The following is a 27116-nucleotide window of genomic DNA, read 5'->3' on the forward strand; positions in this document are numbered from 1 at the left end:
AATTTCAAGTCCCACCCAGATGCACCCAAACAGAACAAAAATGGAAGGGCGGTTTTGTCTCACACCATCTTGAATGATTTAGATGTTATTAGCTAACCTAGGGGAAATAGAATGACCTCGAGGCTAAAGAGCTTTGTTTGAGCAATCTGTTTGTCATTCACTCATGCAAGGTATATCAACTTAACCATGATACTCGCAACAAGTGGATGATACTGCTGTGATAGCCCACCGGACATCCATGGGGGGGGGGTTAGTGGAGATTTATCAAAGAGGCAGACTTGATCAAAGTGCTGTGCTAAACAACTATCTCCAAAATACATCAATAGCAGTTCAGGTTTGTTTCCCCTCATGTGACTCAATGCCATCCAACATCGGCTCATCCTGTGCAATCAATTATGGGATCCCTAAGCAGTGAGGCAGTCAGTGCCTCTTAATTTGCCAATGGTTGGATATTAGGATATGTTCACAAAGTCTAAACCCTGTTCCTCTCTTTCTCCTTCAGACCCAGTCCACGGGCCTCAGAATGTCAATGTGGTGGACATTCGGGCCCGCCAGCTCACTCTGCAGTGGGAGACATTTGGCTACGCCGTGACGCGCTGCCACAGCTACAACCTGACAGTGCAGTACCAGTATGTGTTCAACCAGCAGGAGTTTGCCGCCGAGGAATTGATCCAGACATCATCCCACTTCACCCTGCGGGGCCTGAGGCCCTTTGTCACTGTACGCCTTCGCCTGGTCCTCGCCAACCCAGAGGGAAGCAAGGAGAGCGAGGAGATCGTCAAGCAGACAGAGGAGGATGGTGTGTGTCTTTGTTTCTTTAGTGGTTTTGTCTTGGTTCTACTGTCTTGTCCTGTTCCTAGTTCAAATACATGCAAGGGGTTTAACTGTAGACCTGCTCTCTGTAAACATAGGGATACTAGCCAAAAGATAGCCAAAAGATAGTAAAATGTGGTCTTTTGAAGTATCGCACGGTTTTGGATAAATTGCTTTCTACTAGCCCGGCTGGGGACGGTGCCTAAATTCCATCTCTGCACATGCCAAAAATTTGACACAAAAAAATACACATTTGTCAATGAGAGAGAGAGAGAGAGAGAGATATTTCTATGCATACTATTGTGTCTTTATACCAAAATCTTGCCTTTAAAAATAGATCACGATAGCTTACTTCTTGGAATAGACTCCTTGATGGCTACAGATAGTTGACATTATTGTTGTTGCTTCATACATGTATTCAAACAGACAATGCTTTGCCGTAAAGGCACCTGCTTGATAGAACTGCAAGTTGATAGAAACATAGTAAGACCTTAATTGATCCACTAATTAAAGTGTCGGACGAGAGGGATTTACTCCAGACACCTGAACAGGGCCTCATCCCCGTCATTCACAGGAGAAAGGTTTCGCGGAAGGAGATCGGGTGCCTTGTGAGGATCCAGCAACGAGTGGCTAATCTGCCTTTGCCATCGGTACTATTGGCCAACGTACAATCGCTTGATAATAAAGTGGACAAACTACACGTATATCCTAACAATGGGACATAAGAAAACTGTAATATCTCACCGAGTCGTGGTTGAACAACGACATGAATAACATACAGCTGGCGGGTTATACACTGTATCGGCAGGATAGAACAGCAGCCTCTGGTAAGAAAAGGAGTGGCTGGTGCCCAATATCTAAGGAAGTCTCTAGGTTTTGCTCACCTGAGGTAGAGTATCTCATGATAAGCTGTAGACCTCACTATTTATCTAGCTAGAGAGTTTTCATCTATATTCTTCGTAGTAGTTTATTTACCACCACAAACCGATGCTGGCACTAAGACCGCACTCAATGAGCTGTAAGCAAACAGGAAAATGCTCATCCAGAGGCGGCTCTCCTAGTGGCCGGGAACTTTAATGCAAGGAAACTTAACCTTTCTGGCGCAGGCGTTCCGCTAGCGACCCACTTCGACAACATCCTGTGAAATTGCGGAGCGCGAAATTCAAATTACAGAAATATAACTACCGTAATTTCCGGACTATAAGCCGCTACTTTTTTCCCACGCTTTGAACCTCGCAGTTTATACAATGACACAGCTAATTTATGGATTTTTCCCGCTTTCACAAGATTCATGCCACCAAAAAACTGAGCACCGTCACATAATGTGACGTAAATCGAGCGCGCTCAAACATCCCATCATTCTGATTACGGTAGTCATTTTGTCAACTTCATCATGGCAAAGACACGGAGAAATGCATATGATGCAGCTTTCAAGTTGAAGGCGATCGATCTGGCTGTTGGAAAAGGAAATAGAGCTGCTGACAGCGTGGAGCATTGTCAAAAAATCCACTATCATCAACGGGTTTCGAAAGGCTGGACTGCTGCGTGTTGAAGAGGGCAGCGATCCAACATCGAACGAAGCAATTTGGAGGCTATTCAACTCCAACACCGAAGGAGATGACTTCAGTGGTTTCAGTGCACAGGAGGAGGAAGATAGTGACCAATGACTTTCTTGGTAGGCTACTGTTTACTACTATTTTTTTAATTTTTGTTACAAGCCGTGTTTCGTTAAAGCCTATTTATTTTTGTTACAAGCCGTGTTCCGTTTAAAAGCCTATTTATTTTTGTTACAAGCCATGTTTCGTTTAAAGGCTGTGTAAAGTTAATTTGTTTCAATGTACCTGTAGGCACCTGCGGCTTATAGACATGTGCAGCTTATTTATATCCAAAATTCATATTTAAAAAAAATTCAGTGGGTGCGGTTTATATTCAGGTGCCCTTAATAGTCCAGAAATGACGGTATTTAACATTCACGAAAATACAAGTGTCATACATCAAAATAAAGCTTAACTTCTTGTTAATCCAGCCGCTGTGTCAGGTTTCAAAAAGGCTTTACGGCGAAAGCACACCATGCGATTATCTGAGGACATTTTTCAACCAGGCTGGTGCGCAACAAAAGTCAGAAATAGCGATATAATAAATGCCTTACCTTTTGAAGATCTTCTTCTGTTGTCACTCCAAAAGGTCCCAGCTACATCACAAATGGTACTTTTGTCCGATAATGTCCTTCTTTATATCCCCAAAAACTCAGTTTAGCTGGCGCGCTTCATTCAATAATCAACCTTTTTCCCTCCTTCAAAATACATACAAAATGAATCCCAAACGTTACCAATAAACTTCTCAAACAATGTTTATAATCAAACCTCAGGTACCATAATATGTAAATAAACTATAAAATGTAAGACAGAGAATCGTTATTGTCTTTACCGGAGATAAACAACAAAGAAAGCCATCCACACTCATGGAAACACTACAGCCAAAATGGGAGCCACTTAGAAAAACCACATATTCTGGCAAAAACATTTTTTAAAGCCTGAAACTCTTTCTAAAGACTGATGGCATCTAGTGGAAAACCTAAGAACTGCAATCTGGGAGGTTTTTGCCTCATAATGAACATGACAGCCATTGGAAACAGTGGTAGGCTGACATTTTTTGGGGAAGATGGTTTGTCCTAGGGTTTTCGCCTGCCATATCAGTTCTGTTATACTCACAGACATCATATTAACAGTTTTAGAGTGTTTTCTATCCAAATATTCCGATTATATGCATATCCTAGCTTCCGGGCCTGAGTAACAAGCAGTTTACTTTGGGCATGCTTTTCATCCAGACGTCAAAATACAACCCCTAGCCCATAGGTTAAATCTGTTTTACCTCATTTCTACCAGCATGTTAAATGTGCAACCAGGGGAAAAAAACTCTAGACCTCCTTTAATCCACACACAGAGACTCACGCGTACAAAGCTCTCCCTCGCCCTCCATTTGGCAAATCTGACCATAATTCTATCCTCCTGATGCCTGCAAACAAGCAAAAATTCAAGCAGGAAGCACCAGTGACTCGGTCAATACAAAAGTGGTAAGGTGAAGCAGATGCTAAGCTTCAGGACTGTGTTGCTAGCACAGAGTGGAATATGTTCCAGGATTCTTCTGATGGCAATGAGGACATCAGTCGCTGGCTTCATCAATAAGTGCATCGATGACATCGTCCCCACAGTGACTGTACGTACATACCAGAAGCCATGGATTACAGGCAACATCCGCACTGAGCTAATGGGTACAGCTGCTGTTTTCAAGGAGTGGGACACGGAAGCTTATACGAAATCCCGCTGCGCCCTCAGATGAACCATCAAACAGGCAAATCGTCAATACAGGACTAAGATTTAATTGTACTACACCGGCTCCGAAGCTCGTCGGATGTGGCAAATCTTGCAAACTATTACAGACTACAAAGGGAAGCACAGTTGAGAGTTGCCCAGTGTCACAAGCCTACTGAAACATGCATGAGACCATCAGCTGTTCCGAACAACTGTGTGATCATGCTCTCCGTAGTCAATGTTAGACCTTTAAACAGGTCAACATTCACAAGGCCGCAGGGCCAGATAGATTACCAGGACATGTACTCAGAGCATGCGCTGACCAACTGTCAAGTATCTTCACTGACATTTTCAACCTCTCTCTGTCCAAGTTTGTAATAACAACATGATTCAAGCAGACCACCATAGTCCCTGTGCCCAAGAACACTAAGGTAACCTGCCTAAATGACTACCGACCTGTAGCACTCACGTCTGTTGCCATGAAGTGCTTTGAAAGGCTGGTCATGGCTCACATCAACACCATTATCCCAGAAACCCTAGATCCACTCCAATTTGCATACCGGCCCAACAGATACACAGATGATGCAATCTCTATTGCACTCCACACTACCCTTTCACACCTGGACAAAAGGAACACCTATGTGAGAATGCTATTCATTGACTACAGCTCAGTGTTCAACACCATGAGTGCCCTCAAAGCTCATCACTAAGCTAAGGACTCTGGGACTTAAACACCTCCCTCTGCAACTGGATCCTGGACTTCCTGACGGGCCGCCCCCAGGTGGTAAGGGTAGGCAACAACACATCTGCCACGCTGATCCTCAACACGGGGGCCCCTCAGGGGTGCGTGCTCAGTCTCCTCCTGTACTCCCTGTTCACTCATGACTGCATGGCCAGGCATCCCTGACAACGATGAGACAACCTATAGGGAGGAGGTCGGAGACCTGACCATGTGGTGCAAAGACAACAACCTCTCCCTCAATGTGATCAAGACAAAGGAGATGATTGTGGCCTACAGAAAAATGAAGACCGAGCACGCCCCCATTCTAATCGACAGGGCTGTGGTGGAGCAGGCTGAGAGCTTCAAGTTCAAGTTCCACACCAACAAACTAACATGGTGCAAGCACACCAGGACAGTCATGACGAGGGCACGACAAAACCTATTCCCCCTCAGGAGACTGAAAATATTTGTCATGGGTCCTCAGATCCTCAAAAGGTTCTACAGCTGCACCATTGTGATTATCCTGTGTGGTTGCATCACTGCCTGGTATGGCAACTGCTAGGCCTCGAACCGCAAGGCACTACAAAGGGTAGTGCGTTCGGCCCAGTACATCACTGGGGCCAAGCTTCCTGCCACCCATGACCTCTATACAACGCAGTGTCAGAGGAAGACCCTAAAAATTGTCAACAATTCCAGCCACCCTAGTCATAGACTGTTCTCTCTGCTACAGCACGGCAAGTGGTACCGGAGCGCCAAGTCTAGGTCAAAGAGGCTTCTAATCAGCTTCTACCCCCAAGCCATAAGACTCCTGAACATCTAATCAAGTGGCTACCCAGACTTTTTGCATTGCCCCCCCCCCCCCCCCCCCCCACTTTTACGCTGCTGCTAACTATCTGTTATTATCTATGCATAGTCACTTTAATAACTCTACCTACACGTACATATTAGCTCAATTACCTCGACTAACCGGTGCCCCCACACATTGACTCTGTACCGGTACCCCCTGTATATAGCCTCTGTATTGTTATTTTGCTGCTGCTCTTTACTTATTTGTTACTTTTATTTCGTATTTTTTTAGGTATTTTTCTTTCAAGCCCTTAACCAACAATGCAGTTTTAAGTAAGCATTTCACTGTAAGGTTGTATTCGGCGCTTGTGACAAATACGATTTGATTTGATTTTGATTTGATAATTAAAACCACAATAATGATTGTCTTCACTTCTAATAACTGTATAATGAATGCTGTTTACAGCCTGTTATCAAAGTGTTCAAAACACAATATGACTACAGCGGAAATTAATAAGCACAAATGAAAACATTGTATTTGTGTTATTGGATGTAACGTATAACATAAAAATGTGGAGACCTTGCCATTATCCCTGCACTATGACATCCTCATTCCATAAAGACTGTGGTTATCTTTTCATTTATCACAGCCCAAACCTCCCACGAGGTCTCAAACTAGTTGAGAGTAGCAACGTCTCAGGAAATGTGTAAATAGTTTTTTCATGAACAATCTGTAATCTCTGGGTTGTAATTTTGTAATTAGTGCACATTGACTGTGCTCAGCAGTGCTAATTGCACTTCTATGGTAATGACTTTGCTTTAAAGCAGTATGCATCATCTTGCGAATATGCTTTGAATTTTAAATGTTCCTTTTTCCCCTTGCTGTTGAAATGGAAGTATTTTTACAGCCACAATGGAGGTTCTAATTAAGGTAGAAATGACACTGAATCCCATTAATTTAAGCTCCCAGTTTACCAGAAGGAGATTAGATTTGGGAGTTTAGTGGTTAGATTTAAGTCACCCGATAAATGTTTCTATTTTCTTTAGGTCACACATGTACACCTTCTCAGTGTATTTTACTGTAATGCCAATGTACTTTTATAGTTTTTTGTCAACAATGATCAATACATTTATTGTTGATCCTAGTCTTAGAGCAATATAGTGTTATTCACGCAACACAGTACTTTCTAGCACATTTTGTAATATTACATTTACTCTTAATGTCATGGACTGCCATGTTAACCCTTTGTTCATGGACAGTGTAAGGATCAGAAGCATCCACCTCTTTGTTTGGCCAGTCAGGCAGGCTGCTTCACCAGGTTAGACCTTTAGACCTGTGTTGCATGGGGGGTTGGTGGCGGGGTGTGGGTGTTTGTCCGTGTCCATATCCACTTGTTGTCCACTGATCCTGCCATTCGTAATCAGATTGGAAAGCAATGATGCCAGTGCTTAGCGTCATATGGTCGATGAAGCATTGGATGTACTTAGCCCAAAGATATTTGTCATCCCCAGTCAGCCTCCAAACCCCCACCCAACACAAATAACCATGTTTATTTCACCAAAGAGACGTTTTTACCGTAACACTGATACTGTCAAGGAAAGTTTCTCGACATGTTGGAATTCTTTGTTAGCTCTAATTCTTCAAAAAAAAAACAGGAGCGGGAGGATTGTTCTCGATTTCTCATTTGGCATGTGTTTTGTCTTGAGCGCACCCTGGATGGTTAAATCATCTATTATTAGAAAATCAGTGAGGTCCCTGAGGAGATTTAAAACAGTGAGGATTGAATAATCATTTTACCAGAGATTTATCTGACTTTAGAGAGACAGCTTTTATGGAGCACAGCATGAAAAACACAATACTGCTTTTTGTTGTTTTTCTTGGCATGCGCTATCTTTAAAAAAAAATCTGTCAAATCTTTTCAAATAGGTTGATTTCTATTTGTGAACTTTCTACAATGGACATAGAAAAATAAATAATAAATAGCATTTCAATTTACACTCGGTAGCTGAATGTTAAACAGTGTAAACAATAGGCGACCAAGGTCAAATATATCAACAAATGTATCTGAAAATATTGATTACACACTTCCAATTTAAGCACAAAATGACTAATTTTGTTTACAACATACGTTTCTTGAACATAATGTGAAAAACAAGCCCTTGAACAAAACACCAAAAATGCTCATCTCCTTTTAATCTCAAGCTCCCATTTGCTGTGTAACATCATTGCTTCTCCGCTTTAGCAAAACATTGTTTTTCAGTTAAGGGTATGTTTGTATGCCAACTTTAAATAGCAATTCTTCCCTTTAGGGTCGGAAACATACACAAGATCCATCAAGGATTCATTTATTCAGTTGTTAATGCCCAATAAAATGGAAAATTAAAAGCATACAAAAGTATGTAATATGTTATTTCCTAAAGTTTAGCATACCTATCATACTTATCCCATTCAACACAATTGAACAAGTCTGTTGATGGAAAAAATAAGCAATGTGTAAAAACAAAAAGAAAACTAGCGTAATCTCTATTTTAAAGTAATTAGATCTCGATCAGTTATATCGTTTCAAGGGAAAACGGGAGCGCGGTCTAAGGCACTAACGTGTGTATATACACAGTACAAGTCTAAAGTTTGGACACACCTACTCATTCAAGGGTTTTTGTTTATTTGTACTATTTTCTACACTATAGAATAATAGTCAAGACATGAAAACTATGAAATAACACATATGGAATCTTGTAGTAACCAAAACATTTTTACAAAAAATCAAAATATAGTTTATATTTGAGATTCTTCAAAGTAGCCATCCCGTGACTTGATGACAGCTTTGCACACTCTTGGCATTCTCTCAATCAGCATCATGAGGTAGTCAGTCACCTGAAATGCATTTCAATTAACAGGTGTGCCTTGTTAAAAGTGAATTAGTGGAATTTCTTTCTTAATGCGTTTGTGCCAGTCAGCTGTGCTGTGACAAGGTCGGTGTGGTATACAGAAGATAGCCCTATTTGGTAAAAGACCAAGTCCATATTGTGGCAGGAACAGCTCAAATAAACAGTCCATCATTACTTTAAGACATGAAGGTCAGTCAATCTAAAGAATTTCAAGAACTTTGAAAGATACTTCAAGTGCAGTCGCAAAAACCATCAAGCGCTATGATGAAACTGTCTTTCATGAAGACCATCATAGGAAAGGAAGACCCAGAGATATCTCTGCTGCAATGACAGGTGTGTCCTATTACTAATTATGATTTCCCTTTAAGAGAGGTGTATTTTCTGTTTCCTTTTGCAGTAGCTTGGTTTTGGTTCCCTGTGTGTTTGTCCCAGAGTGTGTTTACTAGTCCTAGTGTTTGTTGTTTTTCCAGTATCGCTCTTATCCTTATGTTCTCGTTTTTCAAGTAAAGTTTTTATGTTCATCCCAAATCATTCATTCCTCGTCTGGTCCATTTTCTACACCTGGGTTCATCCTCAGCCCCTCGCATTTTGGTTCCAACCACTGTGTGTTTGTCAGACACAGAGTAGGTGAATGGATGATATCCACGTGTGGTTCCCACTGTGAAGCATGGAGGAGGCGGTGTGATGGTGCTTTTCTGGTGACACTGTCTGTGATTTATTTAGAATCCAAAACACACATGCTACCACAGCATTCTACAGCGATACGTCATCCCATCTGGTTTGTGCTTAGTGGGACTATCATTTGTTTTTCAACCAGACAATGACCCTACACACCTCCAGGCTGTGTAAGGGCTATTTGACCAAGAAGGAGAGTGATGGAGTGCTGCATCAGATGACCTGGCCTTCACATTCAGCCGACCTCAACCCAAATTGAGATACTTTTGGATGTGTTGGACCGCAGGGTGAAGGAAAAGCAGCCAACAAGTGCTCAGGATATGTGGAAACTCCTTCAAGACTGTTGGAAAAGCATTCCAGGTGAAGCTGGTTGAGAGAATGCAGAGCGTGTGCAAAGCTATCATCAAGATAAAGGGTGGCTATTTGAAGAATCTCAAATATATATTTTTTTATTTAACAATTTTTGGTTACTACGTGATTCCATATGTCTTATTTCATAGTTTGTATGTCTTCACTATTATTTCTATGTAGAAAATAGTAAAAATAAAGACAAACCCTTGAATGAGTAGATGTTCTAATACTTTTGACCGGTATTGTGTGTATGTGTGTGTGTATATACACTGCTCCAAAAAATAAAGGGAACACTAAAATAACACATCATAGATCTGAATTAATGAAATATTCTTATTAAATACTTTTTTAGTTGAATGTGCTGACAACAAAATCACACACAAATTATCAATTTAAATCAAATTTATCAACCCATGGAGGTCTGGATTTGGAGTGACACTCAAAATTAAAGTGGAAAACCACAGTACAGGCTGATCCAACTTTGATGTAATGTCCTTAAAACAAGTCAAAATGAGGCTCAGTAGTGTGTGTGGCCTCCACGTGCCTGTATGACCTCCCTACAACGCCTGGGCATGCTCCTGATGAGGTGGCAGAATGTCTCCTAAGGGATCTCCTCCCAGACCTGGACTAAAGCATCCACCAACTCCTGGACAGTCTGTGGTGCATGGAGCGAGATATGATGTCCTAGATGTGCTCAACTGGATTCAGGTCTGGGGAATGGGCGGGCCAGTCCATAGCATCAATGCCTTCCTCTTGCAGGAACTGCTGACACACTCCAGCCACATGAGGTCTAGCATTGTCTTGCATTAGGAGGAACCCAGGGCCAAGCGCACCAGCATACAAGGGGTCTGAGGATCTCATCTCGGTACCTAATGGCAGTCAGGCTACCTCTGGTGAGCACATAGAGGGCTGTGCGGCCCCCCAAAGAAATGCCACCCCACACCATGACTGACCCACCGCCAAACCGGTAATGCTGGAGTATGTTGCAGGCAGCAGAACGTTCTCCACGGCGTCTCCAGACTCTGTCACGTCTGTCACATGTGCTCAGTGTGAACCTGCTTTCATCTGTGAAGAGCACATGGCGCCAGTGGCGAATTTGCCAATCTTGGTGTTCTCTGACAAATGCCAAACGTCCTGCACGGTGTTGGGCTGTAAGCACAACCCCCACCTGTGGACGTCGGGCCCTCATACCACCCTCATGGAGTCTGTTTCTGACCGTTTGAGCAGTCACATGCACATTTGTGGCCTGCTGGAGGTCATTTTGCAGGGCTCTGGCAGTGCTCCTCCTGCTTCTCCTTGCACAAAGGCGGAGGTAGCGGTCCTGCTGCTGGGTTGTTGCCCTCCTATGGCCTACTCCACGTCTCCTGATGTACTGGCCTGTCTCCTGGTAGCGCCTCCATGCTCTGGACACTACACTGACAGACACAGCAAACCTTCTTGCCACTTCTCGCATTGATGTGCCATCCTGGATGAGCTGCACTACCTGAGCCACTTGTGTGGGTTGTAGACTCCGTCTCATGCTACCACTAGAGTGAAAGCACCGCCAGCATTCAAAAGTGACCAAAACATCATCCAGGAAGCATAGGAACTGAGAAGTGGTCTGTGGTCACCACCTGCAGAACCACTCCTTTATTGGGGGTGTCTTGCTAATTGCCTATAATTTCCACCTGTTGTCTATTCCATTTGCACAACAGCATGTGAAATTTATTGTCAATCAGTGTTGCTTCCTAAGTGGACAGTTTGATTTCACAGAAGTGTGATTGACTTGGAGTTACATTGTGTTGTTTAAGTGTTCCCTTTATTTTTTTGAGCAGTGTGTATATATATATATATATATATATATATATATATATATATATATATATATATATATATATATATATATATATATATTTAACACACATGACAAGAACATTGTTTGCCTAATAGAGTCAGTCAATCAGGCTGGTGTCTATGTGTATGTGTGATATGGGGCTTAAGCTACTGACCCGGAAGCTAGGCTGTCTCACTCCTCCCAACCTTTTGAGGGGGAGGGTAGACAATGAGCCTGTCGTAGCAGATTGAAGCAATGTCCCCACGCTCTCTGGCAGCTTTCATGACTGGGATAAGTTCTTTGCACTTCGTGCGCACAGCTTTCAAGTAGTCCTTGATAAGGAATATATTGGTTCCTCTCAAGTTCTTAGCTCGCTCAGGAAAAGCCATTTTGTCCTTAAACCTTAGGAACTGGATCACTATTGGCCTGGTGATCCATCGGCAGCTTCTCAGTGATAATTTTTCTTTCTCCTCTGCCCAGTTCTCCTGTGAAGACTCTGGTATGCCATCCACAACGATGGTATTCCTCCTCAATTGTCCCTTTAGATAGTCTGTTTTCCCTGTAATTATGATTGAAAGACAGTGCTGATATCATCTCGCGTGTGCTTACAGTTTGTTATCATCATGCTGCAAGAGTTTTTCAGGACATCCACTTCTCCCTGGGAGAACTGCTAACTGCCCTTAAGGTCCTGGACCTCTCTGGTCAGATCGTTCATTCTCATGTTGGTATAATTGAGTCCAAAGCTCTTGAAGCTATTTTCCGGTTGTTGAAACAACTACCTCTACAACCCTTTTGTGTTCATTTGAAAGATCATTCACCTGTGATAAACACTGTCCTCTCCCTTACTCCCACTGGCTTTAGCCTTGGATGACATGGTAGCAACTTAGTCTAACGCTGGTATTCCACCTATTTCCAGACAGGGCAGGTCGCAGGGCAGATGGAAACAGCAACAAACAGCAGGTATTTAAACAGCCACAAGCCAGGAACGATCCGCCTTCCCAGCCACAAGGGCTAACTGCTTTGCAGGCTGTGTTCAAGCTTTCAAGGAAACCTCGCTAGCTTGAAAGCTAACTCGCAGCTAGGTTAGCTGCTACACCAGCAGCTCTTCAGACTTTGGTTGGCATGTTCCCTGGACAGTTACTGTAGTTATCGCGAGTGATTCAGGTCTAAATTAAGCCTATTGATACCACTCACCAAATCACGTAAAGTCTTACTAGCACCATTAAAGATAATGTCAGGAATTAACATGGACTGTCAATGGAGACACATTTTTTTCTAAGGCGTCAAACAGCCGATGCGTTCACGTCACAATTCGCAGGGGGTGGGGGGGTGAGCACAAGAGAAATGTTATCCTCGCTACCAGCTTAATGAAACATGCCACTCAGACACTCTGTAGACAGGAAGTTAATCGAGGTTTGATGCATGTGTTACAGTGGCATATATCGTTTTGATGAAGCCTGTATTCCTGCCTCCAGCACACACACACACACACACACACTCAGAAGAACTTATAAGATGCAGAATTGAAAGGCAGATGTAATTGTGTAATTCATGTAATGTAATTCATTTTTAAGGTAATTTGATATGCTCTCACCAGGCAAGGCAGGCTAATCAAGGCCTGTTTTAAATCACCAATCCAAAAATTATTTCAATGTTTTAACTCTGCATATGTGCACAAGGTATGGCAGCACACAACACCTGTTTATGAAAACCCTCATGTAACAAGTATGGATTGTGTGTGCTTTCATCTTAGTCCATTATCATATTCCACATTTACATTATGAAGTGGACACTGTCACTTCATAATTTCATCGGAGAATGACAAGACTAATATCTTTGAATTACATCTTGAACCAATTCTTCCAAATGGGACACAAACTACACTGAGCTCCAAAAGTATTGGGACAGTGACAGTTTGTTTTGGCTTTGTACCCCATGAATATCCCCCCTTCCCCAAAAAATACACAATTTTTCACAATTTTTGTGATGGTGAGAGATGTCTTAGGGGTGTGATATTTGTGCGTCTGTAACTTTCTCACTCATCATTATTCACGGTTCATTCAGGACTATCCGTTATCATGGTAGCATCCACATTATTGTAGAGGTCTTTACAAACATATTATATTCTTATTTACAATAAAAGTGACTCCAAAATGACACAATACATTATATGCCAATCATTTCTATTGGGAACAAAAACAATTAAAAACACAACCAAAGAAAACAGCAAATGCATCTAACAAGTTTGTAGAGTTACAAGCTTGGTGTAATCATTGCGTGCCAGGGATATGGGACCAAATACTAACCTTTTGACTACTTTAGTACACATACACATCTTTCCATGACATAGACTGACTAGGGGAAAGCTATGATCCCTTACTGATGTCACATGTTAAACCACTTCAATCTGTGTAGTTAAAGGGGAGGAGACCGGTTAAAGAAGGATTTTTAAGTCTTGAGACATGGAATGTGTGTGTGTGCCATTCAGAGGGTGAATGGGCAAGGCAAAATATATAAGTGCCTTTGAACGGTGTATGGCAGCAGATGCCAGGTGCACCGATTTGAGTCTGCCAAGAACTGCAACGGTTTTTCACGCTCAACAGTTTTCTGTATGTATCAAGAAGGGTCCACCACTGAAAGAACATCCAGACAACTTTTCACAACTGTGGGAAGCATTGGAGTCAACATGGGCCAGAATTCCTGTGGAACGCTTTTGGCACCTTGAGTCCATGCCCCGATGAATTGAGGCTGTTCGGGTGGCAAAAGGGGGTGCAACTCAATATTAGGAAGCTGTTCCTAATGTTTGTACACTCAATGTAAGTGAATTTGTCATAATACTTTTTGTCCCCTAAAATGTACAAAAAGTGCTGTCATTTTTAAATGATATAGATTACATTTCGATATAGTTTAAAATTAAAATAAAAAATGACAGTCTGCAATTTAACCTCATAGTATCATCCAAAGTGCTGGAGTACAGAGCCAAAACAGCAACAAATGTGACACTGTCCCAATACTTTTGGAGCTCACTGTATTTAGTTGCATTATAATAACACATCCTCATTAAAGCTTAGCAATGTGTCAAATAGTCCAGTTCCCATCCCTCTAGCTCACCATCCCTCTATCCCGCCATCTGCCCTGTTGAGGTAGCTAAAGCCGGTATCGTTCCAGACCAGCACATTTTTCTTATCTGCCCTGCCGATTATTGTGGAGTGGGAGTGTTTAATGCACACGTGTGTTTGAAGTTGGACTAAATGGCCTTTTAACAGGGCTATTACCATGAATTTTCTCCTGGCTGGAAGGTATATAACTCATTAGACTGCCATAAATGAATATCAAATCAAAGGGAGTGAGGATTGATCCCTGAGGAGGTTTCCATCGACTTCAACCGCTTGCTCCACCAGTCCTAGGGTTAAGCCACCGATGCGCTCTTCCTCCTTTAACATTTAGATGAGTTACCACTTTCAAAGACCTCACTCGATACTGTTTGTGTCTAGCACGTACACAGTGTGTGTCTGTGTCAACACGTGTGCAAAACGTAAACCGCGCTCAATGAAGTGTGAGGAGTGTGCTGAAAATGACTGACAGGTTCGCATGCTCAGTAAATTGTTTTCTGAAGGAGTGAATGCTGCTAGATTGGGCCTTCTTCCATCTGCTTTTTTGCCTTTGGCTGCCTGTCTGTCAAGTGCTGGAGCAATTGGAGCAGTGTTGTAAATAATTATTTTGCTTGGTGTGTGTGACACTTTGGATGATTGGAGTGTGCCGTTGTTAATGCGCTGTAACGTCTCGGATACTACGCTACATCGTTGAATGGTTAAATTGTTCTCAGACCATGGTGTTGACCAAGTGGCTGATCACAGTGGTGTGCGTGTGGGTGTGTGCATGTCATGCACATACAGTATGTGTGTGTTTTTAGTGCTCAAACTTGCTCTCATACTTTGCTTGAACATTCCCTCACACCTGTGTGTGTCTTTCCTTTCCTCCAGTTCCTGGCTCTGTTCCTTTGGAATCCATCCAGACCGGACCGTACGAGGAGAAGATCTTCATGCAGTGGAAGGCACCTAACGAGACCAATGGCGTCATCACGCTCTACGAGGTGAGTCTCATCGACACAGCCAACACAGGTCATCATGGCAGCTGCTAATAGGGTTATTTTGGTTATTTTCTCACTTTCTCAGCACACGGGAAATATGCTCAGAATTATATCCTCAACTTGCACAACACAACATATTTTTCTCATATTTCACACTTTGTCTTACTCATAGTTCCCAGCTCTCAATTAAATTTTTTTCACAAATTAAGAAGCTTAACTTTAAGCAGGATCGGTCCTGGTCGGTCCTTGGATGGGAGACCAGATGCTGCTGGAAGTGGTGTTGGCAGGTCAGAAGGGGGCACTCTTGGTCTAAGAAGATTCCAGTGAACCAGGGCAGTAAAGGGAACATTGCCCTGCCGAGGGTGTTGCCTTTCATATGGGAAATTACCTTCACCTCTCCACCATGCTAGCTGATGTGTGGTGAGTCTTCAGGCTCAAAAATGGTTGCTGTGCATCACCCAAGTGGGTGCCATACATTGATGGTGGTAGAGGTGAGTTTCCCCCTTACTTAAAGTTGTTTGAGCAAAAAGCGCTAAATAAATACAATCAATAATTATTATTATTAATCTGGCAGTTGTTAAAATATATTATATATTCAAAAGTATGTGGAAACCCCTTCAAATTAGTGGATTCAGCTATTTCAGCCACACCCGTTGCTGACAGGTGTATAAAATCGAGCACACAGCCATGAAATCTCCATAGACAGACATTGGCAGGAGAATGGCCTTACTGAAGAGCTTGGTGACTTTCAACGTGGCACCATCATAGGATGCCAATTTTCCATCATGTTAGTTCGTCAAATTTCTTTCCTGCTAGAGCTGCCCCGGTCAACTGTTAGTGCTGTTATTGTGAAGTGGAAACCTCTAGGGAGTGATGACTCACACTTCACCATCTGGCAGCCCGACAGACAAATCTGTGTTCAGTAGATGCCAGGAGAACGCGATCTGCCCAAATGCATAGTGCCGACTGTAAAATTTGGTGGAAGCGGAATAATGGTCTGGGGCTGTTTTTTTTATGGTCCGGGCTAGGCCCCTTAATTCCATTAAAGGGAAATCTTAACGATTCTGTGCTTCCAAATTTTTGGCAAAAGTTTGGGGAAGGCACTTTCCTGTTTCAGCATGATAATGACCTCGTGCACAAGGCAAGGTCCATACCGAAATGTCGAGATCGTTGTGGAAGAACCTCAATAATGCTCTTGTGGCTGAATGGAAGCAAGTCCCCGCAGCAATGTTCCAACATCTAGTGGTAAGCCTTCCCAGAAGAGTGGATGCTGTTATTGCAGCAATGGGGGGACCAACTCCATATTTATACCCATGATTTTGGAATGAGATGTTTCAACAAGCAGGTGTCCATGTACTTTTGGTCATGTAGTGTACCAGCCAACCCTTCTTGTGAACTATCCAAAATGGCTAACACGTGAAGCTTGTGGTCTTACCAGAGATGCTCTCTGACAGATTAGAGGGATAGTTGATTTTCAGATGACCATTTTCAGATTTGCATGTCATTTCCTCTGGACCACGGTGCTGTGACATTTAGCTAGGCCTTGAAAAGGTGTCAAGGAGCTGCAGAGAAAAGGCACCATAAAGTCTTATGGTGAGTGGAGTCCTTTTTGAACCATTGTTTAGAAAGGTAGACTTGTCATTCATTTCAAAGTAGACTCTGCAGTCTATGGACAGTCCACACTAATTAAGTATTGATCTGCTGTTACATTTCTTTCTATATGAGATCGTATAACTTTGTTAAAATAAAATCAGATGACCTTGGTGGTCCATTAAATGCATGTTTGTGTGAGTGAAGGGGCGAGGGATGGACAAAAGGCTCCTTCTACATTTTATTCTGTGTGTCTGAATCTGGGCCGACTTTCAATTTACAAGTAGCTTTTGTTTCCGAGCCAGCATCATTAATATGAAATTAGCCTTTTGCCGTCTCGTCCATAACAGGATTGTCCGAATATTTAAAAAAAAATTAAGTCCAGTACAATGCGTTCCCATTTGGTGTAATTGCCTATAATTACCCCTATTGATTGGATTAAAAGCCTCCGATGGAATCATCTGGGAGATCTGAGGATCCAAAGGACTCTTCTCTCACTTTTAGGCCACGGGCAAATTAGATTAGGGACAATATCCTCAAATCGGAAAATAAAGGAGGCGGGAGAGGATGTTGCGAGGTGGGCAGAGGGTGGTGGGGGGCTGAAACCTTTGGTGATGGTAAACACACTAATATGCATAGAGACGTGACACTGTTCATAAAGGCCTGTATTGTAGCAATCTAATATGAACCAACAAACAGGTTCAAATGCAAATGAATTACTTAAAAATCATCAATGTGATTTTCTGGATTTTTGTTTTAGATTCCGTCTCTCACAGTTGAAGTGTACCTATGATAAAAAAAATTACAGACCTCTACATGCTTTGTAAGTAGGAAAACCTGCAAAATTGGCAGTGTATCAAATACTTGTTCTCCCCACTGTATGTGTGCTTGTGTGTAATGGAATGTGTAGCCATTATGGACATTATGTGGATAGAATATTTAGTATATCTGTAGAATACGTAGGATAGAACAGTGCATTCGGAAAGTATTCAGACTACTTTTTCCACATTTTTTTTGTTCTACAATGGATTTAAAAAAGAATACCCTCATCAATCTACACACAATACCCTGTAATGACAAAGCAAAAACTGTTTTTTAGAAATGTTTGCTAATTTATAAAACTTAAATATCACATTTACATAAGTATTCAGACCCTTTACTCAGGACTTTGTTAAAACACCTTTGGCAGCAATTACAGCCTTGAGTCTTCTTGAGTGCGACGCTACAAGCTTGGCACACCTGTATTTGGGGAGTTTCTCCCATTCTTCTCTGCAGTTCCTCTCAAGCTCTGTCGGGTTGGATGGGGAGCGTTGCTGCACAGCTATTTTCAGGTCTCTCCAGAGATGCTCGATTGGATCGGGCTCTGGCTGGTGACACTCAAGGACATTCAGAAAGACACCGGGTGGAGCTAAGCACAGGCAAAATCCTAGAGGAAAACCTTCTTCCGTCTGCTTTACAACAGACACTGGGAGAGGAAGTCACTGTTCAGCAGGACAATAACCGACAACACATGCCAAATCTACACTGAAGTTGCTTACCAACAAGACAGTGAATGTTCCTGAGTGGACAAATCTATGGCAAGATTTGAAAATTGCTGTCTTGTCATGATCCCCATCATCTGGACAGAGCTTGAAGAATTCTGAAAAGAATAAACGTCTAATATTGCACAATCTAAGTGTGCAATGCTCTTAGAGATTTACACAAGAAAACTCACCATTGCAATCGCTGCCAATGGTGTTTCTAGCATGTATTGACTCTGAATACTTAACTAAAAAATAGTTGTTGCTTAAGTATTAAGTTATTTCATTTCTATCAATCTGAAAAAAAAATATTCCATTATAATATTTTGTGTAGATTGTTGACAAAAAAAATGTCCAACTTTGTAGCAATAAAATGTGAAGTAATCCAAGGGGTATGAATACTTTCGCAAGGCACTGTATCTTCACCAATAATGAGTTTTGAAGTACTTTCTGAATTCCTGTTCAGAAGAGTGCAGAAAAAGTTGACACTAATAACGATTGTTTATTCCGCATAAGGAAACATGCACAGCTGAGGAACATGTTTCCTGAGAGTACAATTTTTCATATCTCAAGAAAATATACTTAAATATACTTTCAAAGAGGTATATTGAATTTAAATGTGCACAATATATTTTAAGTAAACTTTAAAAAATGCATATGCAAAGTTGTTTGCATATTCCCCAGCATCCTTTTCTGCAGCTGAAGTTTTGATTTATAATAGGATATTGTTCCTCATATGTAGCTTATTAAAATGTTTGATGTTCATTTTCAAACTGAATAATGTTGTACTTTTAATTACACATTACATATTAAACATTTACCACCGTAATGTGAACAACTAAAGTGTAAAATTCCACTGGTGCACAGTTCTCCAAAGCATTATTTGTAATCTGCTACTTCAGCAACAACTGCTGTAAATAACTTGTTCAAATTGGTTGAGAAGATTCCTTGGTCAATGAAGGTAATCTTTACATGGCAAATTATATTAGCTACAGTGGTTAATGATTAGAAGTGTACATGTAAAATTATACTTAAATCACATTATAAATATACTTTTTTTGCAAAGAAAATACAGAAATTGTAATTCAAATGACCATTTTCGAATTTTCCTAATTAATGAGAAATATACATAATTTACTTCAGGTGTATTCAAAGTATATTTATTTTGCTCTTTATCTAATATACAAAGAATATACTTATTTACAAGAAATGTCCCAATTTAGATAGTTTTATATGTATTTAATATACTTAAACACTAATAAATACAAATAAGATTGACATTAAATGTATTTCAAATGTTTATATACTTAAGTATATTTACAGTGCCTTGCAAAAGTATTCATCCCCCTTGGAGTTTTTCGTATTTTGTTGCATTACAACCTGTAATTTAAATGGATTTTTATTTGGATTTCATGTAATGGACATACACAAAATAGATCAAATTGGTGAAGTGGAATTTTAAAAAGTATTTGTTTAAAAACAAACAAAAAAACGGACAAGTGGTATGTGCATACGTATTCACCGCCTTTGCTATGAAGATCCTAAATAAGATGTGGTGCAACAAAATTACATTCAGAAGTCACATAATTAGTTAGATTTCACACAGGTGGAATTTATTTAAGTGTCACATGATCTGTCACATGATCTCAGTATATATACACCTGTTCTGAAAGGCCCCAGAGTCTACAACACCACTAAGCAAGGGGCGAGTTCTCCAAACAGGTCAGGTACAATGTTGTAGAGAAGTACAGATCAGGGTTGGGTTACAAAAAAAGAAACTTTGAACATCCCACGGGGCACCATTAAATCCATTCTTAAAAATGGAAAGAATATGGCATCATAACAAACCTGCCAAGAGAGGGCTGCCCACCAAAACTCACTGACCAGGCAAGGAGGGCATTAATCAGAGAGGCAACAAAGAGACCAAAGATAACCCTGAAGGAGCTGCAAAGCTTCACAGCGGAGATTGGAGTATCTGCCCATTGGACCACTTTAAACCGTACACTTCACAGAGTTGGGCTTTACAGAAGAGTGTCCAGAAAAAAAAAACATTGCTTAAAGAACAAAATAAGCAAAAACATTTGGTGTTGCTAAAAGGCATGTGGGAGACTCCCCAAACAAATGGAAGAAGGTACTCTGGTCAGATGAGACTAAAATGTAGCTTTTTGGCCATCAAGGAAAACGCTATGTCTGTCACAAACTCAACACCTCTCATCACCCCGAGAACAACATCCCCACAATGAAGCATGGTGGTGGTATCATCATGCAGTGAGAATGTTTTTCATCGACAGGGACTGGGAAACTGGTCAGAATTGAAGGAATGATGGATGCCGCTAAATACAGGGAAATTCTTGAGGGAAATCTGAAATCTCCCAGAGATTTGAGACTGGGACGGAGGTTTACCTTGCAGCAGGACAATGACCCTAAGCATACTGCTAAAGCAACACTCAAGTGGTTTATTAAGGGGAAACATTTAAATGTCTTGGAATGGCCTAGTCAAAGCCCAAACCTTAATCCAATTGAGAATCTGTGGTATGACTTAAAGATTGCTGTACACCGGTGGAACCCATCCAACTTGAAGGAGCTGGAGCAGTTTTGCCTTAAAGAATGGGCAAACATCCCAGTGGCTAGATGTGCCAGGGTTATGGATACATACCCCAAGAGACTTGCAGCTGTAATTGCTGCAAAAGGTGTCTCTACAAAGTATTGACTTTGGGCGGGTGAATAGTTATGTACGCTATATTTTTCAGTTTTTTGTCTTATTTCTTGTTTGTTTCACAATAAAAAATATTTTGCATCTTGCATGTTGTGTAAATGAAATTATACAAACCCCCCCAAAAAGATATTTTAATTCCAGGTTGTAAGGCAACAAAATAGGAAAAATGCCAAGGGGGTGAATACTTACGCAATATACTTTCGCAGTAAACTTAAATATATTAAAATATGTTAATGAAGTATTTTAAATAAATGAAATCCTGCTTGGGCTGTAAGCCCACGGCCCTCTAATATTGACCCATGATAAAGACTACTGCAGGGAGGCTTACGGACCTGACACTGATCGTGCCCTTGTCAGTCCTTTGCCAATTGACTAATCAAACGCAGGTCGAGATATTGATCCCCAGCAGTATTAGCCCCCATCCTGCTAGGCTAGCTCTGATCCCCGCTCACTAGAAATAATCAAAGTACAGTGGCCACACAAAAAGGTCACAGCACGTCTGTAATCCATTCTAGTACCAGGGTTGTGTTTATTATTTTTGAAATGGGAAAGATCGCTCAGAAAATGAGTAAAACAGAGAGGTGCTCGCTGTTTTAACTCATCCAATGAGAAATGCTGGTTTTCGTATTCCTTTGGATTTATATTGTAACATTGTGCATAGGAATACGAAAACCAGCATTTCCCACTGGATCAGTGCGCTACAGTCTGCCTCCCAGTCAGAGAGGTAGTATGATCATATAACCCAGTCACTGGATCAATGGGAGCTAACACCTATGTTATCATTCATACAAATTAAAATACCATCAATGCAATTGCATTTTACATGTCTTCTTAGCTCTCATTGACTTGACTTAACAGATGAACCATGCGCAATGCTGATGTCAGTTTACAAACAACCGTCTGACTTTTCACATCATGCAAACCAGATAGCTGACATGTCAAACAGATACATGCGCCATGACTGATATGTGTATTATAAGCAACCGTCAGTTCCTGTGACCTGGGTTGACTTCTAAGCTACGCTAATGGTAGAACAGCAGTGGCATGACTGCGGGTTCAAGCAAAGTGTAATGGCAAGGTTCAAGCACTGAATCACACATACAGACGCAGATGCAGACACACACACACACACACACACACACACACACATTAATGTACTGTATGAGTACATAAACAGGGCCCCCTAAGATGAGTGCCACCGGGCGCCAGGTTGAGGATGTGTTCAGGATTAGGATTCTGCCTTTTGATCACACACATACGCACGCACACACACACACACAGGCTTCTCACTCACAGTTTTTCACAAAGCAACTTTGTACAATCGAGTCATCAAGGCTTTTCTGAAATTAATTGCCTTTGCTGACAAAAAAAAGAGAAAGAAGACGCATAATGACTTTGCATTAATCAGTGCTGAAGAATCTGTTTGAGGTGGCTTTCTTTCTGTAGTGTGCCCTCTTACTTTTCGCCAAGCATTGTCTGCATGCAAAATACTTCAGCAATTGAATGCTTTGTGTTGATCTCTGTTTTGTTGAACATGTTCCCACTCCTCGTCAGTCTTTTGGGTGTCTGATGATATTTGTTGAAAATAGAAGTAGTTTGTGAGGATAGAACTTGTTTTTCTACCTTTGACGATCAGTGACCAAAGCCACCGTCTGTATTCAGAGGTGGCGAATGAGATTTTTCTCTAATGCTTGAAGCCTGTTTTTTCCATTTAGATGAATAGGACAACACAACTTCCAATTTTTCTCATAGCTTAATACACCCTTAATAGAAACTGCAAACACATTATCCCATGCAGTTGCCAATCTCAGATCTGTGATGATGCTGTGCTCAGCTCAACTATTTCCAACTCTTTGACCACACAAACGCACACATTACTCCCACAGCCTCTGATGGCAGTAGGGTACCTCTGAAGAGTGCCACCGGGCTAAATTGGGACCTGTTGTGAATGGCCTGATGTATTGGGGCGAGTTAGCACCTCACAAAGATAAACATTTTATTTTCTATCTGTCTGTCAGCAATGTGCTAAATTGAGTGGTTGGCTCTCTCTCATGAGAATCGCAGCCAACACAGTTTGCTTTTCCCTGTCGTCGGGGCCTGTGGGGACGTGTAAAGTGGCAGAGGTGGCAACTGTCCCTTGTTGTGTCTCACCTTCAGGATAGAGATACATAGATTTATAGAGATACAACCGACGCAATTAAATTTTATCTAGGTGGAATGTGGTATTTTGTTGTAAGAATCACAGCATGTACACAAGTAGTTGTGTGTCTATTGACATAGAATCACAGAGGATGGAGATGGAGGGGATTGTGCTAGAGGCTGGGAATATGTTTGGAGTGAAGACAGCAAGTGCAAGGTTTTAGCTGGGGATCAGGAGTGCTTATAGGGATAGAGATTCGGATAGAGTACATATTTTATAACAGTACTGTACATTTAAACATTGCTTGCCTGCAGTGCATTCGGAAAGTATTCAGACCCCTTGACTTTTTCCAAATGTTACATTACAGCCTTATTCTAAAATGTATGAAATAGTTTTTTTCCCCTCATCAATCGCGACATAATAACCCATAATGAATGAGCAAAAACATGTTTTAATTAAAAAAAAAATGTATTTAAAATAAAACATGGAAATATCACATTTACATAAGTCTTCAGACCCTTTACTCAGTACTTTGTTGAAGCACCTTTGGCTGCAATTACAGCCTTGAGTCTTCTTGGGTATGATGCTACAAGCTTGGCACACCTGTATTTGGGGAGTTTCTCCCTTTCTTCTCCGCATATCTTCTCAAGCTCTGTCAGGTTGGATGGGGAGAGTTGCTGCATAGCTATTTTCAGGTCTTTCCAGAGATGTTTGATCGGGTTCAAGTCCGAGCCCTGGCTGGGCCACTCAAGGACTTTCAGAGACTTGTCCCGAAGCCACTCCTGCGTTGTCTTGGCTGTGTGCTTAGGACCGTTGTCCTATTGGAAGGTGAACCTTCGCCCCAGCAGGTTGTCATCAAGGATCTTTGTACTTTGTTCCATTCATCCCTCCCTCGATCCTGACTAATCTCCCGGTCCCTGCCGCTGAAAAACATCCCCACAGCATGATGCTCCCACCACCATGGTGCCAGGTTTCCTCCAGATGTGACAGTTGGTATTCAGGCCAAACGGTTAAATCTTGGTTTCATCAGACCAGAAAATCTTGTTTCTCATGGTCTTGAGAGTCCTTCAGGTGCCTTTTGGCAATCTGCAAGCGAGCTGTCATGTGCCTTTACTGAGGAGTGGTTTCTGTCTGGCTACTCCACCATAAAGGCCTGATTGGTGTGCTGCAGATGTGGTTGTCCTTCTGAAAGGTTTTCCCATGTCCACAGAGGGACTCTGTAGCTCTGTCAGTGACCATCGGGTTCTTGTTCACCTCCCTGACCAAGGCCCTTCTCTCCCAATTGCTCAGTTTGGCCAAGTGTCTAGCTCTAGGATGAGTCTTGGTGGTTCCAAACGTATTCCATTTAATGATGGAGGCCACTGTGTTCTTGGGGACCTTTGTGAGACCGAAATTACAAGATTATGTTATACTGTTATTGCATCAAATGGTTATTTTATGGAATAGAGTAGTGTTCTCAGAACACTCTCGTCTGTGTGTAGTCTTCTGAGTTTGGCCTCTAGGGGCTTAATGCTGAGATTGGATTTACGATGCCTACGATGCATTCTGTAGCAAGAGTCGGTGTTTGTGTACTGGGAGGTACCAGGGTGGAGATGGCTCGGGTATGGATAATGATGAGGGGAACCTTGTTTTGGGGCCCAGACCCTGGTTTCCACACAATAAGAACACTCTTTACAGCAGATACTGTCTGCTGTGTATAATTAATACAAATCCTAACCTTGTGACCCATTCCCCACATATTTTGTTTGTCATGTAGACTAAGAGGGTGTATCTTTTCTATAAAAGATCTTTGTATCCTTTGGTTCGGGGCTCTCAACAAATCATCTAAGGGTGGTTTGTTAACCAGCAATCGTTATTGCAGAGCACTCACATCATTCACTTGTGTGATAAGTTTGTCTCTCCTCATTTGAAATTAAAGATATTAACCACCACACTTCAACACTGCAGAAATGGATGGAGGCCACTGTGTGCTGCAGAATGTTTCTGGTAACCTTCCCCAGATTGGTGCCTCGACACAATCCTGTCTCGGAGCTCTACAGACAATTTCTTTGAATTTTCCTCTGACATTCACTATCAACTCTGGGACCTTATATAGACAGGGGTGTGCCTTTCTAAATCATATCCAATCAATTGAGTTTACCACAGGTGGACTCAAATCAAGTTGTTGAAACATCTCAAGGATGATCAATGGAAACAGGATGCACCTGAGCTCAATTTCAAATCTCATAGCAAAGGGTCTGAATACTTGTGTAAATAAGGTATTTCTGTTTTTTATTTTTAATACATTTGCAAAAATGTCTAAAAACCTGTCTTCGCTTTGTCATGATGGGGTACCCCGTGTAGATGAGTCATTTTAGAATAAGGCTATAACCTAACAAAATGTGGAAAAGGGGAAGGGGTCTGAATACTTTCCTGAATGCACTGTATATCAGAGGTATTCAAATTAGAATTTGCCTGGTCTTTGTGGTCTATCTCTCCCATCTCATGGACAAATTACATAACTGACGCATAACACAGTTGATTGTGAATTGCGATTTCTACTGCTGTCTATTCTAAGCTAACTGTGTACGTAGCATTCGTCACAAGACAGCTTCTCTGCTGTCTCTTGATATGCAGCACCATTTCTACACAATATCTGACAGCTCAGAGGGCCTGATAACAGAGGCATGAAATGACAATGCTGGAAACTGTACATAAAAACAAAAACATTCGGTGCCCAAATGAACACAGTCTTCCTTTGTCTCGCATCACTTTGTGACAGTTCTCAAAGGACGTCGGGCGTCAATACATTCCCTCCCTTTACATCTTTCCCTAGATTCACTGTACTGTAATTGTGTGCACATCCTGGTAGGACCACTGTTTACATCCAAGTCTTTCCTGTACGATTTTTGGAGCTTGTATCCAGTAGACCATCCAACAGTCCAGTCAACCCTCATACCCTCTGTCCATATAAGGTGTTGTTTGTACATGTTATATGTTGTGCAATTGATTAATTCCATGCCACAAATAATTCATCTGTTTCAGAACATATAACATGTTACAAGCGGTACCCCATGTGTCCCTGATTCCCAGGGAGCGATGGATGTGCAAGCGAAGCCACTTAATACTCGTTAAACTCAATTACAGGCCTGACCTGCATTTACCAGTTCGCTAATGGCCTGAGTGGAGTGGATTAGGTCCCATGCCCCGAGCTGGCAGCCATATGGCAGCCGTGTCGCCTGCCCCTAATGCAGCCAGGCAGCCAACTCCACTGATCACGTGCTCAGGCAGTTCAATTCCTACAGCGATCACATACACAACCTAAAAATGTATGCACTCATGAAATGTGAGTCACTCTGGATAAATGTGTCTCCTATATGGCATATTTTATTAGTATAATTATTATTTATTTATTTTTATTATTTAAAATTTTACCCCCTTTTCTCACCAATTTCGTGGTATCCAATTGTTAGTAATTACTATCTTGTCTCATCACTACAACTCCCGTACGTGCTCGGGAGAGACGCAGGTCGAAAGCCATGCGTCCTCCGAAACACAACCCAACCAAGCCACACTGCTTCTTAACACAGCGCGCATCCAACCCGGAAGCCAGCCACACCAATGTGTCGGAGGAAACACCGTGCACCTGGCGACCTTGGTTAGCGTGCACTGCGCCCGGTGCAGTGCACGGTTAGCGTGCACTCATCGCTGGTGCGCGATGA

At 41.8% G+C, this 27116-nt stretch overlaps 1 protein-coding gene across 1 annotated transcript in view; it reads left to right on the forward strand.

Annotated features, from left to right (window-relative positions):
- The window catches only part of LOC139370689 (protein tyrosine phosphatase receptor type T), a 435744-nt gene that overhangs the window by 269075 nt on the left and 139553 nt on the right, over positions 1 to 27116 (forward strand). The window contains exons 8-9 of the mRNA XM_071110314.1: positions 503 to 799; positions 15343 to 15452. Of these exons, the coding sequence (XP_070966415.1) occupies positions 503 to 799; positions 15343 to 15452 (407 nt within the window). The remainder of the gene's footprint in view (positions 1 to 502; positions 800 to 15342; positions 15453 to 27116) is intronic.

This window comes from Oncorhynchus clarkii, chromosome 17 (assembly GCF_045791955.1).
Source record: "Oncorhynchus clarkii lewisi isolate Uvic-CL-2024 chromosome 17, UVic_Ocla_1.0, whole genome shotgun sequence".
Lineage (NCBI taxonomy): Eukaryota > Metazoa > Chordata > Actinopteri > Salmoniformes > Salmonidae > Oncorhynchus > Oncorhynchus clarkii.